At 36.3% G+C, this 12,515-nt stretch overlaps 1 protein-coding gene across 1 annotated transcript in view; it reads right to left on the minus strand.

Annotated features, from left to right (window-relative positions):
• Window positions 1-470: 470 nt before the first annotated feature.
• The window catches only part of PRMT9 (protein arginine methyltransferase 9), a 30,433-nt gene continuing 18,388 nt past the window's right edge, over window positions 471-12,515 (minus strand). Inside the window, exons 9-12 of the mRNA XM_045552094.1 lie at window positions 11,133-11,850; window positions 3,913-4,066; window positions 1,120-1,242; window positions 471-838 (exon numbers count right to left, since the gene is read on the minus strand). Of these exons, the coding sequence (XP_045408050.1) occupies window positions 623-838; window positions 1,120-1,242; window positions 3,913-4,066; window positions 11,133-11,850 (1,211 nt within the window). The 3' untranslated portion in view covers window positions 471-622. The remainder of the gene's footprint in view (window positions 839-1,119; window positions 1,243-3,912; window positions 4,067-11,132; window positions 11,851-12,515) is intronic.

The raw sequence follows: 12,515 nt of genomic DNA on the forward strand, positions 1-12,515 counted from the left end.
GAATTTGCTTTGTTACCAGCTTTTTTTCTTTGCTAAAGTGCAGCCTCCTGAAGATTTATTTACTCCCTAACTCCTTTACTCTCTTAATTACATTTAGTTTATAGCTTAAATTTTTACTTAAGTTTGCATTCGCAAAACACAAAATGTGAGGAGTGCTTCAGAAGAACACTGATTATTTAAAGGAAGCATGCTTGGAATTTACAGGTAACCTTAACCCTTAGTCTTAAGTGGAAGCCTACTTTCACTGTTTCCCAGTTGTAAGTTTGGATTTAAGAAAAAAAGGCTAAGATGCCTAAAATGTTAAAAGTTTTGCTTAACTTACTGTTGACACATGACAATGAGGGTGAGACTTTTAAAATACCTATTAAGTAAAATCCAGCAAAAAGAAAAGTTTCCTAATTTGGAAATGCTGTACCCTTTTCAAGAAAGCAAATCTGTAGCAGTATTTTTACAATAATGCCACTCTTTAATTTAGGATAGTTTAAATATGCTTTATTAATGTCAATTTTTTGAAATATCTGACCATTACAAGGAATTAAATTTTTATACACCCCCCACTAATTAAGACAAGAATTTTGTATTTGATGCTCTAATTAAACAATTTTCACTGAAAAACTGTTCTTCATTGCTTTACTGTGATACTGACATTGCTTTTGTTGTGCTCGACGCTCAGTACAAGTTCCTCTCCCATTTCAACCTGGATGGGATTATCTAAAACAACTGCAGCTTGTTTCCAGTGGGAGGCTTCACTTGAAGTATCCAACCTAATCTCTTCATCAAGGCACATATGATACCAAAATGGAATAGCAGTCACTTGTCCAGATTTACAAATGTGTACCTATGAAAATTAAGAAATTATGAAAATTTCATCAGAATAGACTCAAGTAAGTCTTCTTTTTAGTCGATTTTAAATACAACAATTTATTTAAAAATACACTTAATCACCCAATTCATATTAACCTATTTTATTCACTAATATTTACTCAAATCTATTTTTATATATTCAGAAAATAAGATTTCAGTCTTCAAAGAATGTGGCTAAAACTATGCCTTCAAAGTACTGCCTAATTTAATTATTCTGAACATGACAAAAGTAGTAATTTTGCATGTTGTCCTTACCTTTACTTCTCTGTTAGAGGTGTTCAAATACGGAATCATGAAATCTAGTCTTAAGAGTTCCACTGGCTTGCTTAAAGGTATACAGGGCAATGAGGATAAGTCCAAAAAGACACGTATAGGTACCTAGAGAAAGCACAAATTTTTCACTTTCACTTGATCTTTTTGTAGTTAGGGCTCAACTTTTTTACTTTTACACATTCCTTTTGTGGTCAAGGCTTGCTTGGTACTTGGCTCAGTATTCTCTCATATCTCTTACCTCGTTTATATTCATTCCCATATCAACCTAAGGCTTTCATTAGAACTTCACTATCTCAGTATAGAAGGAATGAAAAAAAACCCAAGGTTTAGGCAGGTTAAATGATTTGCTATTGTTTCAATTACCGATAGATCTGTTACTTGGATGAAACCAGATAAAATTTTTAGAGCTGTTTGGCTTACGTACAAATTTAAAGCCAAGGATCTGCTTATAAACTATTAAGTAAATATCACAACACTAATTACTGAATTGTTTGAGAAAACATGCCAAATTCAACCAAACAACAGTGGATTTCATTCAGAAAATAAGTTTATTTCTAGAAGGCAGTGGTTCTCAACTTTGGCTGCAAATTAAAATCACCTGGAGAGCTTTTAAAAAGCCCAACTGTTCAGGCCACACCCCAGACCAATCTTGAGTTAGGATCCAGGTATCGTAGTTCTTAAAAGTCCCCCATGTTTCTAATGTACAAAGTTGAGAACCACTGCTATTAAGTGTCTTACCAATTTTAGAAGCAAGGGAACCCTGCTACTAATAATTTTTAGCCTCTTCCTCATTTGAAATAGAAAGGAAACCAGTTTAAAAACCACTTTCCTTTTTATAAAATAATTAGAGTCCAACCTTCATGGTATAACAGAGGACACAGATACATCCACCTCTCCCGGGACATCCTTGAAAGCATCCAACCTGTCTTCCCCATAAAATCTCACAGCAAACCCACACCATTCCTAAGACTCCTCATTATGCCCTTTATTCCTGTTTCTGTATCAGTCACCAGGAGCAGCCCTAGATTCTCCCGTCACCACACCTCTCATCACTTGCACCCTAATCCCCCACACAGCTGTACCCATACCTCAGTCTGCCCCCACTTTTGTTTCTTAATCTAATCTACTGGCCACTTCTGTCCTCTTTGCTAATTCCTTTCAGATAACCATTCTAGAGCTCTTGAGTTCTCTGGAGTTCTAAATAGTTTAAACTTCTCTATCTTCTGATAAGTGTATTCTCTTATTAAACCTTCCGAAAAACTGAGATTAACTGCTATGTGAGTTGTATTTAACTCGGATAGTTTTGAGCCCAGGGCCTCATGAAACATTATGTAACTCACACATCTCTTCACCTTGGGAGCTGTGAGAACTATTAACATATTAATGTTAATATTAACCTCAATGTTACTGTCACTAACAAGTCTTTCTTAGCTATGTTCAGATAAAACAGCATTGCCTTGAAACTCTCCTTACCTTTACTAACACTGAATGTTTTATTGTCACTTATACCATTGCAACTACCAGACTCCTCAAGCTGAATGATACTTCAGAACTATCTATGCCTTTGGCAATGAACAAAATGTGTTGCAACTCAACATATAAACAATAATATGAAAAAATATAGACCATGGAATATAAGCTGTTAAGGAAGGAAGAGAGGATATGAGGTCAAAGTACAGTGAAAAGATGGCAGGACCAATATATTGTATTAATAGATGCTGGTAGAATCAAAGAATTGTCGATGTCAGAATCAAGAGTGAATAAGGTAGAAAGATAGCAGATCATGGCATTTTGGGACCATACAAAGAAATATTTTTCAAGTTGCATATAACTTACAGAAAACAATAGAAAATAACAAATTTTCCATTAAATTAGAAAGGATTGATTTGTTTTTGAAGTTTTTATTCTATTTTCATAATAAAACACCATGACCCGAAGGAAAAAATTTTTTTCTAGTGTGGCAGTGTGTTAAACTCTAAAACCTTAATTAACTAGCCCTGAGAAAAGTTCCTCAAGTAATTTCTTTGTTCATGGAAGACATAAATATGCATATTTAAGAGCTTACTGTCTATAGCCTTTGGATAAAAGTTTTAGATATCACTTCTTTAATTCTGTACTCAACACCTCACTTCCCAAAATTCTGCTTTGGTTCACATGGCAGACCCCACCTACTTCTCACCTGTCTCTGACCCCAAACCTCTTCCTTAGACATTCCATCCACTCCCACTATTTTAACTCACAAATTTGCATTCTGCAGCTAGTGCTTGTGCCAGTTTCACCCTCATTTCTAAATCTGAACTGCTTGTTTCCTAAACAGAGACTAACCCCTTTTCCTTGAGCACCATTTTTCTAGGCTCCTACATTCCTGCTCCATGCAGTGATTGCCTAGCCTCTGGACATCTGCTGTGCACACCTGTCAGCTGCCAGCCTGAGGTTTCAATGTAAGGGTTTCAGTTTAGAACACAGATCTTCTCCATGCTTCTTTTTTAGACAAGGAGCATGCTTTTTCATAAGACTAAAACCTAGGATCCTACTTTTCATTTATAAGAGTGATTTAGAGGAGTATCTATAAACTTTTGTCAGTAGTCATGACAAAATTCCTTGGTTATTCTAACCGCTAGGTTGATTTTTACCTATAACAAGTTCCTTTGCTCTAGGAAACTGATTGCCATTCTAATTCAGCTAAACAGTGACTAAATAAAACCAAAGAGAGAGAGAACATAGACTATGGATAACAACATTCTGGTTGAACATCTTTTCATCTTAGATGCTTACCTGAAACTGGTTAATAAAAGGTGCTATATTTAATCCAAGAGTACGTTCTGTTCCTTGAACAGCACTCTCTTCTACCAGTGTCTGTGATTCCACAAGCAACCCAAACATCAACACATACTGAGGAAAGATCTTGCCTCCAGACTGTAGTAAACACCTAAAGAAGACATAATATTTTTAAAAGCTTTTTGGTTCCCTACATTTTATAAATATCAATACCTAAAAATCATGATGAATTAGTCAAGATTACAAACAGTCTAATAGACTTTGTTATTACTGGATGGTAGTTCAGAATGGTAAGCCACTGGAAATAATTTCCCAACAAGTCAAACAAAGTGACTTATGATCAATGAAAGAGAAAAATAACTAGTCGGCTGGATGGATATTAATTCTTTAGATTCAGATAAGAGTCATCAATGGATCCTAAACCTAGTAGGTGAAATTTTGACTAGCAAAAAGACATATACACAGTCTCAAATCGTCACCACCACAAATGCTTATTCATCACGAAGGGGAAAATAGTAACTTATTTGGAGAAATCTGGTGGATACAACTTAAACCATGTAATCTAAATTAACATAAAAAATAATGGGATACGGCAACACAACATGCCTCTAAATGTGATAAAACTTCTGTGGTATTTATTCTCTAAAATGGATAATCTAAATCTAATTATAAGACCATGAGGAACAATCTACAAAAATGGCCCACACTCTTCAAAACTGTTAATGTCATGACAGACTGTTAGAATAAAGTAGTTGAAAGTGACGTGAAAACTAAATGACATGCAGGATCCTAGATTGGATTCTGGACCAGGAACAAAAAAGCTATAAAGAATATTATTGTGACAACTGGTGAAATCTGCATAAGATCTGTAGATTAGGTAACAGTATTGTATCCATGTAAATTTCCTGATTTTGATAACTGTACAGTAGTTACATAAATGAATGTCCTATTCTTAGAAAATACACACCAAAGCATTAGGAGTAAAGGGATATAATATTTGTAAGTTATCCTAAATGGTACATTTAGGATAGCAAATGTGGCAAAATAGTAATAATTTGTGAATCTGGATGTAAAGTATATGGTAAATTCTTTGTAGTATTCTTTACATTCTCCATAAGCTTAAAATTATTTCCAAATAAAAGGTTAAACACTCCAAATGCAAAAAAAGAAAAAGCAGACCAAATACTCTAGAAGAGAGAGTGAATCAAGGGTTAACAAAACCCTTTGTCCTCCTACAACTGACCTTGATTGGGTAAGGTCTCTTTCCCTAGAAATCTGATAAAGATGAAATGTCAGCTGTGTTTATCAGCAACACTGCTTATGGTAAAAAATGGCTTGTAATAAGCAGACTGCATTTGGACTGAGAGAACGTGAACAAACAATAAATGCCTGATGGGAAGCCATACCATCTGTGGGCTTCCCTGAGTGTGGGGTAACTTGTAACCAGGTATTCCTGTTGCTGGGACTTGGAAGCTCTGTCTGTGAGAATATTAGTTGCTATTATATGAAGCTAAGGGCTCTTAAGCCAAGACAGCTCTCACACCTACCTCTGTAGTCTTGTTTCCTCATACCTGAGATATGTGGGAGGTATGAAAGGGGGGGGTGGGTTACCAATTGACATCAAATAAGCAGAGGTGAAGGATATTTAAGGTACTTTAAACCAAGTAATTATTTTCATTTGCCACAATTATAATCAAATGTCAAATTCCTCATTTTTACTCAATATTCTAAACTTGTTTCTACTTGAACTTACAGAACAGGATACTAGACAGGTGGAGTTTGTGTAATCATATGGATCTTCACAGTAAGTTTTTACTCCTAACTTAAATATGTAGAGCAAGGATCTATTTATAAAATACAGAACTTAACATTTCACCAACACATTTGTGCATATCTAAAAAGGTAATTCAGGCCGGGCGCGGTGGCTCACGCCTGTAATCCTAGCACTCTGGGAGGCCGAGGCGGGTGGATAGCTCAAGGTCAGGAGTTCGAGACCAGCCTGAGCGAGACCCCGTCTCTACCAAAAATAGAAAGAAATTATCTGGCCAACTAAAAATATATATAGAAAAAATTAGCCGGGCATGGTGGCACATGCCTGTAGTCCCAGCTACTCGGGAGGCTGAGGCAGTAGGATCGCTTAAGCCCAGGAGTTTGAGGTTGCTGTGAGCTAGGCTGACGCCACGGCACTCACTCTAGCCCGGGCAACAAAGTGAGACTCTGACTCAAAAAAAAAATAAAATAAAATAAAAAATAAAAATAAAAAGGTAATTCATATATATTTCTAAAATTTCATGCTATGTAGTTTCCCTAAATAGATCATTATTAAAACCTAGACAAACTATAAAACACCCCATTCCCCAAAACCACTTTGACACTTCTGCTCTTGAATTATAATAGCTTTTAATTAATCCTTCAGGCTTTTACTAAATTGATTATCTCAATTTCTTAACCATTTAAAAATACCTAAAGCCAGAATGACAATCAAATTATAATGACGAGACATGACAACTAAATGCAATGCAGAACCCTTGATTCGAACTAGATTGGGTGTAAAAAGCAATAAAGAATATTAACTGGGACAACAGGAGAAATTTTAACATGGACAATATTAATAATAGTATTTTATCAATGTTAACTTTCCTGAGTGTGGTAATTTTATTGTGATATGTAGGGGAAAACCCTTTGTTGTTATGAGAAACATGCTAAATGAAGTTTATGATGCCAACAACCATCAAATGGCTCAGTAAACAAAACAATAATCTAGTATTCACTATTATTATTGCAATTTTTCTTAAGTTTGAAAGTTTGAAATTTTCCAAAATAAGGGAAAAGTTTATAAGTAAACAGGCTACTTCTTGTAACAGCTCACTCTCTCCCTATAGACAAGCTAAAAAAGGAAGCCAAATCATAACCAGAGGGGATGTGATGAGCATAGATTCAGCAAGGAAAGTTAGCTATGACTCCTAAGCGTAATGGCATCAGATTGATAAATATAAGTCATGCACCTGAACCAAGATAATCTCTCTTCACTCACTAAATATAACCACATGAGCCTTTGAGTTGTAATAAATCCTATATACATGGATTAGCCTAAAAATAGACTCTACCCTGACCCCAATGCTTTACTCATTTTTGCTATTCCTATCAACTTTTTAGCATTTTACGTAAAGTCTAGTAGAAACTGAATCTCCACAATTAATGAAATTTCATACCTCTTAACAAAATTACACAGCTCTTCACAAAATTCCAAACTTATGTCCTTACCAAGTCAGCTAAAATTTTGTTTTTGTAAATTACTGGAGAAATCTACCAGTTTTCCTCAAATGGATGGAGTTTAATCTTGAAAACTCAATGTACTAAAATTATCTGAATAAATAAGGTTATTTGCTACTTGTGATCCATTTAAATGAAAGCCAGATCTAATTTTTTTAAGATCATGAAAGTCTCAGAAAGGAGAGACTAACTACAGAGCTTTAGGCTGTTTAACTAACAACCCTCTACTCCGCCTCCCACAGGAGGACATCATTCTATGAAATTAGCAAGCTGAAAAAGCACACAGGTCAATAAAAGCCAACCTTCTAACCACAAATTCTATGGGGGAGAGAAAGGGAGGACAATACCATGCAAGTCATTTAGGTAGTCTTAGGATTTGTTTCTAACACTTCTGACACAAAGAAGGGGGGGATTCCCACACCAACCAATTCTCGGACACCAGCTGGGTGTCCTACAATTCAAATCAATTCTGACACTATCCATTGGGAATTAGCATCAGACCCCACAAGTTCAGGGCTTAGTCCCACATGACTGCCCCCACCTCAGATGCCAACTGTTAAGTCCTGGGCTTCCAGGACTTCTAGCCAGCCATCTGTAAATCAAAGGGTTCCCATGACCCCCTCCTTCAAGTTCAGTAATTTAATAGAATGGCTCACAGAACTCAGAAAAACTTTACTTACATTTATTGGCTTATAACAAAGGATATAACTCAGGTATAGCCAAATGGAAACATACATAGGGCAAGTGTGATATTATGATACATAGATAGATCTTCATCCTGTTTCCGGGCCTGGAGCTCTTAAACCCTTGGAATCACTGGAATGATAAGATTATCTTTTGTATGCCCCTAACTAGCCTCAGGTTGGGGGCTGAAAGACCATGCATGGCATGATTAGAGGTGGAACTTTCTTCCAACCCACTGACCTCCTGGGAGAGGAGATAGGCAGAAGGTTGAGTTGATCACTAATAGCCAATGATGTAATCAGTCATGCCTACATAATAAAACCTCCATAAAAACACAAAAGGCCAGGGTTCCGAGAGCTTACAGGTAGCTGAACACATAGAGGTTCACAGAGGGTGGTGTGCCTGGACAGGGCACAGAAGCTCCCTGCCACTTCCCACATGCCTGCCCTACACATCTCCTCATCTGTGTCCTTTATAATAAATGGACAAACATAAGTAAACTGTTTCCCTCAGTTCCATGAGCCACTCCAGCAAATTAATGGAACCTGAAGAAGGGGCCTTGGGAATCCCGGATTTATAGCTTCCCGGTAAGAAGTACAGGTGACAACCAACCACTTGCGACTGGCATCTGAAGTGACGGGCAGTCTTGTGGAACTGAGCCCTCAACCTGTGGGATCTGATGTATTTTCCAGGCTGACAGTGTCAGAGCTGAATTGAATTAGACGATATCCAGTTGGCGTCTGCTAGAGAACTGCTTGGTGTGTGGGGAGAAATCCCTACACATCTGGTTGGAAGTACTGTTTTGAGAGGTATGTGAGCAGAGGGAAAAAAGAGTTTGTTTTTTATCCCTCACAGCAAGATACGGGGAAAGGAGGTACACAGAGTTCCCATGCCCTCTCTGGACACACTCTCCTCCCTGCACCTCACTGTGCTCACCAACCTGGAAGGTCAGAGAACCCCACTGTTTAGAGTTTTCATGGAGACACCACTACATAGACGTGGTTGATTAAATCATTGGCCATTAGTGATTGGCTCAATCTCCAACCCCTCTCCTCTGGGGAGGGAGAGCTGAAAGTTCCAACCCTCTTATTACATGGTTAGTTCCTCTGGCAACCAGTCCCCATCCTGAATCTATCTAGAGGCCCACCCTAGAGTCACTTCATTAGCATAAACTCATATATGGTTGGATAATAAAAGACACCTCACCCCATCACTCATGAAATTCCAAGGGTTTTAGAAGCTCTTGTGCAGAAACTGGATTAGACCAAATATATATTTATTATATCACAATATTATCCCAAGCAGTAACTAGAAAATTTAGGCAGAACAAAATGTTGAAATTTTATCTATTAAACCCTGAAAGTCTAACAACTATGCCAGAGATATGTACTACAAAAAAAAAAGCTGTGTATAAAAACACCTTTAGAAGGCTATATTCACAGTATTTTAATCTAAAAGCTTCTAAAAATCTTACTTGACCTCAATGTCACTGTCACTAATAAATCTTTCTTAGCTACGTTCAGGTAAAACAGCAATGCCTTCAGACTCTGCTTAGCTTTACTAACACTGAATGTTTTGTTGTCACTTACACCATTGCAACTACCAGACTCCTCAAGCTAAATGATACTTCAGAACTATCTGTGCCTTCAGCAGTGAACAAAGTATGTTGCAACTCAAAATCTGTCTAACTATAAATGGCAAATATTCTGAAAAGAGGAAATTTCACAGATTCCTTGTGCTGCAACCCAAGCTAAATATGAGTTGTGGATTAAACAGTATTGTAACAGTGTTGATTTCCTGATTTTCATCATTGTGCTATAGTTATATAAGAGAATGTTTTTGTTCTTAGAAAATATACAGTGAAGCATTTAGTAGTAAAAGTATTTGATGCCTCTAACCAATTCTTTAAAAAATAATAAAATATATGTTGAGATAGAGAAAAAGAGAGAGGGAATGAGTCAGAATGATAAAGCAAATAGGAGAAAATGTAAACAATCACTGAATCTGTGTAAAAGCACTTTTTACCCTTGCAATTTTCTGTAAGTTTAAAATTAAATCAAAACTAAAACTAAAATAAATAAATCACTATGTAAGTGTTTGACTTTCCAAGGTGACCACACCAAATAAGTTAAACCTTACCTGTGTTAGGAATTCACAGAGCTGAAATGCCTTCAAAGGCATGTAATCCAGTATTCTCATTTTACAGAAGAGGAAAACCGAGGGTGAGAAATATTAAGTGACTTAGAAAATTTCACTACTCAGGAATTCAGTGACAAATCTAAGACTAAATATAAACTCTTTTAACTCCTGTATCAAGTACATCTTTGTAAACATTTATATATACACACATATGTATATATATACACATATAAATATGTACATATATTTGTCAAACCTCCATATCGCCACAATTTATATGAACAAGATTGTTTTAAAGTAAAACACAGTGACTTTTATTGGTTGATCCATAAAGAAGTCATAAATTTGGTATCAAAAGAAAATGCAATGAAACCTCAATATAATTAGCTATATAAGCAAAATACTTTTTTCCTGGTTTTGTCAAATATTTATCTTCAATGGATAAATATTGTTTATCCACTGTTCCTATACTATCTCTGTTCCTATATAACAAAATTTAAATTCTATAACACATTCATTTTTCCTAAATCTGGGTATCCAAATGTTACACCTTTTCAGATGTGAGCAGCAACTAAAGGACTTTGTAGCTTAGCTGAATTTGCTTTCCAGTATTAAATATTAAGGCCAAGTTTACCTCAAGCAACCTACACTGAAAAAGAAATACTTCTAGGGAGAGAACTGTATTATAAAATAAAGATTTTAAGACCCAAGAGGACTTGGATTTATTCCTAAGAAGCAGTTTGCTCTCCCAATGGGCTATCAAATGTGTAGTGTATGTTTCTTACATATAAAGATAAAATTTGACTTTTCCTTTTTTACTCTGAATATTTTATCTGTTTTTATAGAGATCCACCTAATTCCCTATATTATATATAAGTAGTCCAATCCCAAAGCAGGTTCTCTTCTTCACACCTAAGTATAGAGATTCCTTTAGGGGGAAAAGATCGGTAATAGCATGCATACAAAGAGAAAGGAATGAAGTCACAGGTCCTGAAAAACAAAGCTTGAGGAACATACAATGATCTTGACTCATTTTTTATGGTTATACGACTAAAGAACTAAAGGAATTTACATGAAATTTGAGCTCAAAAAAACCCAAAAGTTATTATTTTGTGTTTTACCTGGATATTGCAGCTTTTTCCATTATTTCCTGCTGAATGAGCCCAGATGGCTCGATGACATCCAATATAATTATGCTCCATAACTTGTCGGATTTTGGCCTTTGCAACACAGCAGATTCATCCTCCACGTGTCTCAGCCAAAACTCAAGTGTTTCTTTAGGAAAGTGATTGGCTTCAGATATAAGGTCCAGAGCAATACGATGCTGGTCTTTTTCTACTGAACTATATGGTTTAACCTGCCCAAGTGTGCCCGCAATGATAGGCAGAATAGAGAAGCCTTCAGACACATCTAACACATAGAAAGGTTCAGGGGTGCTCTGTGCAGTATTATTCTGTCCCATACCAGAGCCCATCTCATTATTCTGACAGTGCGTATCCATGGCCTGACACAGTTTCTCTGGGGTCAACGAAGACAAAACTTTCCTCATTGCCATTTTAAAGCCTTCATGATATGTGATGTTATTAAGCAAAGCAATTTCCGTAGATTCCAATACACAGGTCTGCTCTACAGCAACTGGTTTACTGGTCTGAAGGTTAGCCAGGGCACTACAGAGTTCAGCCTCATTTCCTAATGAGAGCAAGCCTTTATTCTTGGTAAAACTTTTTCCAACATCCATTTCACATTCCAAACCCAAGACACTAATACTCTGGATTCTTAAGTAATAGTCTTGACAAGACACTTCCATCGTAACATGGTCTCCAGGCTTTATCCAGTAGTCTTCATTAAACAGCAAGAAAGGAAAAAATTATAACTGATTAACATGGAGTATTTGTAAGCCTGGGATCACACAAACATCTCCATCTTCCCATCTAACCCCCCATTCTTTAAATCACTACAGGAAGGATCACATCTATTCATTCAACATAGAAAAAACTAAGAAAATCCAATCAGCTTTACTTAGGGAAAAACTGAAGTTTAAAGATTCAACTAACTCATAGCATAATGGAGACATTCAAGAGCTCCATTACTGAACCCTAAGTCTATCAATATTATAGTGTTTTTATTTCGTTCACTAGGTATTACCACATCCCCAAATTTTGGGGTGAGTGGAGGGCTACAGGGGACTCTATCATCCTTGGTAATGAAGCTAACATTAACAAAGATGAAATTCAGGGATCAATACCAAACCTCACTTTAGCTTAAAGGGACATTCTTTTCTCTAAGAGAAATTTCTAAAAGAACAAGGCAGTATTCAACAGACTCCATACCAGTAATATTTCTTAACTGCAAGTATTCAGACACTCTTGCATGTTTAGAAATTTTAAAGTATAAGGAAGGGCGAGAACCAGTTGAAAATACAAGTTGTTATTCTTATATTTAAACACGTAAAATGTCCTTTCCCAAAGAAGGATTAAAAAACAAAAGACCATCTGTGTAAGTTA

Source organism: Lemur catta, chromosome 5 (genome assembly GCF_020740605.2).
Source record: "Lemur catta isolate mLemCat1 chromosome 5, mLemCat1.pri, whole genome shotgun sequence".
Lineage (NCBI taxonomy): Eukaryota > Metazoa > Chordata > Mammalia > Primates > Lemuridae > Lemur > Lemur catta.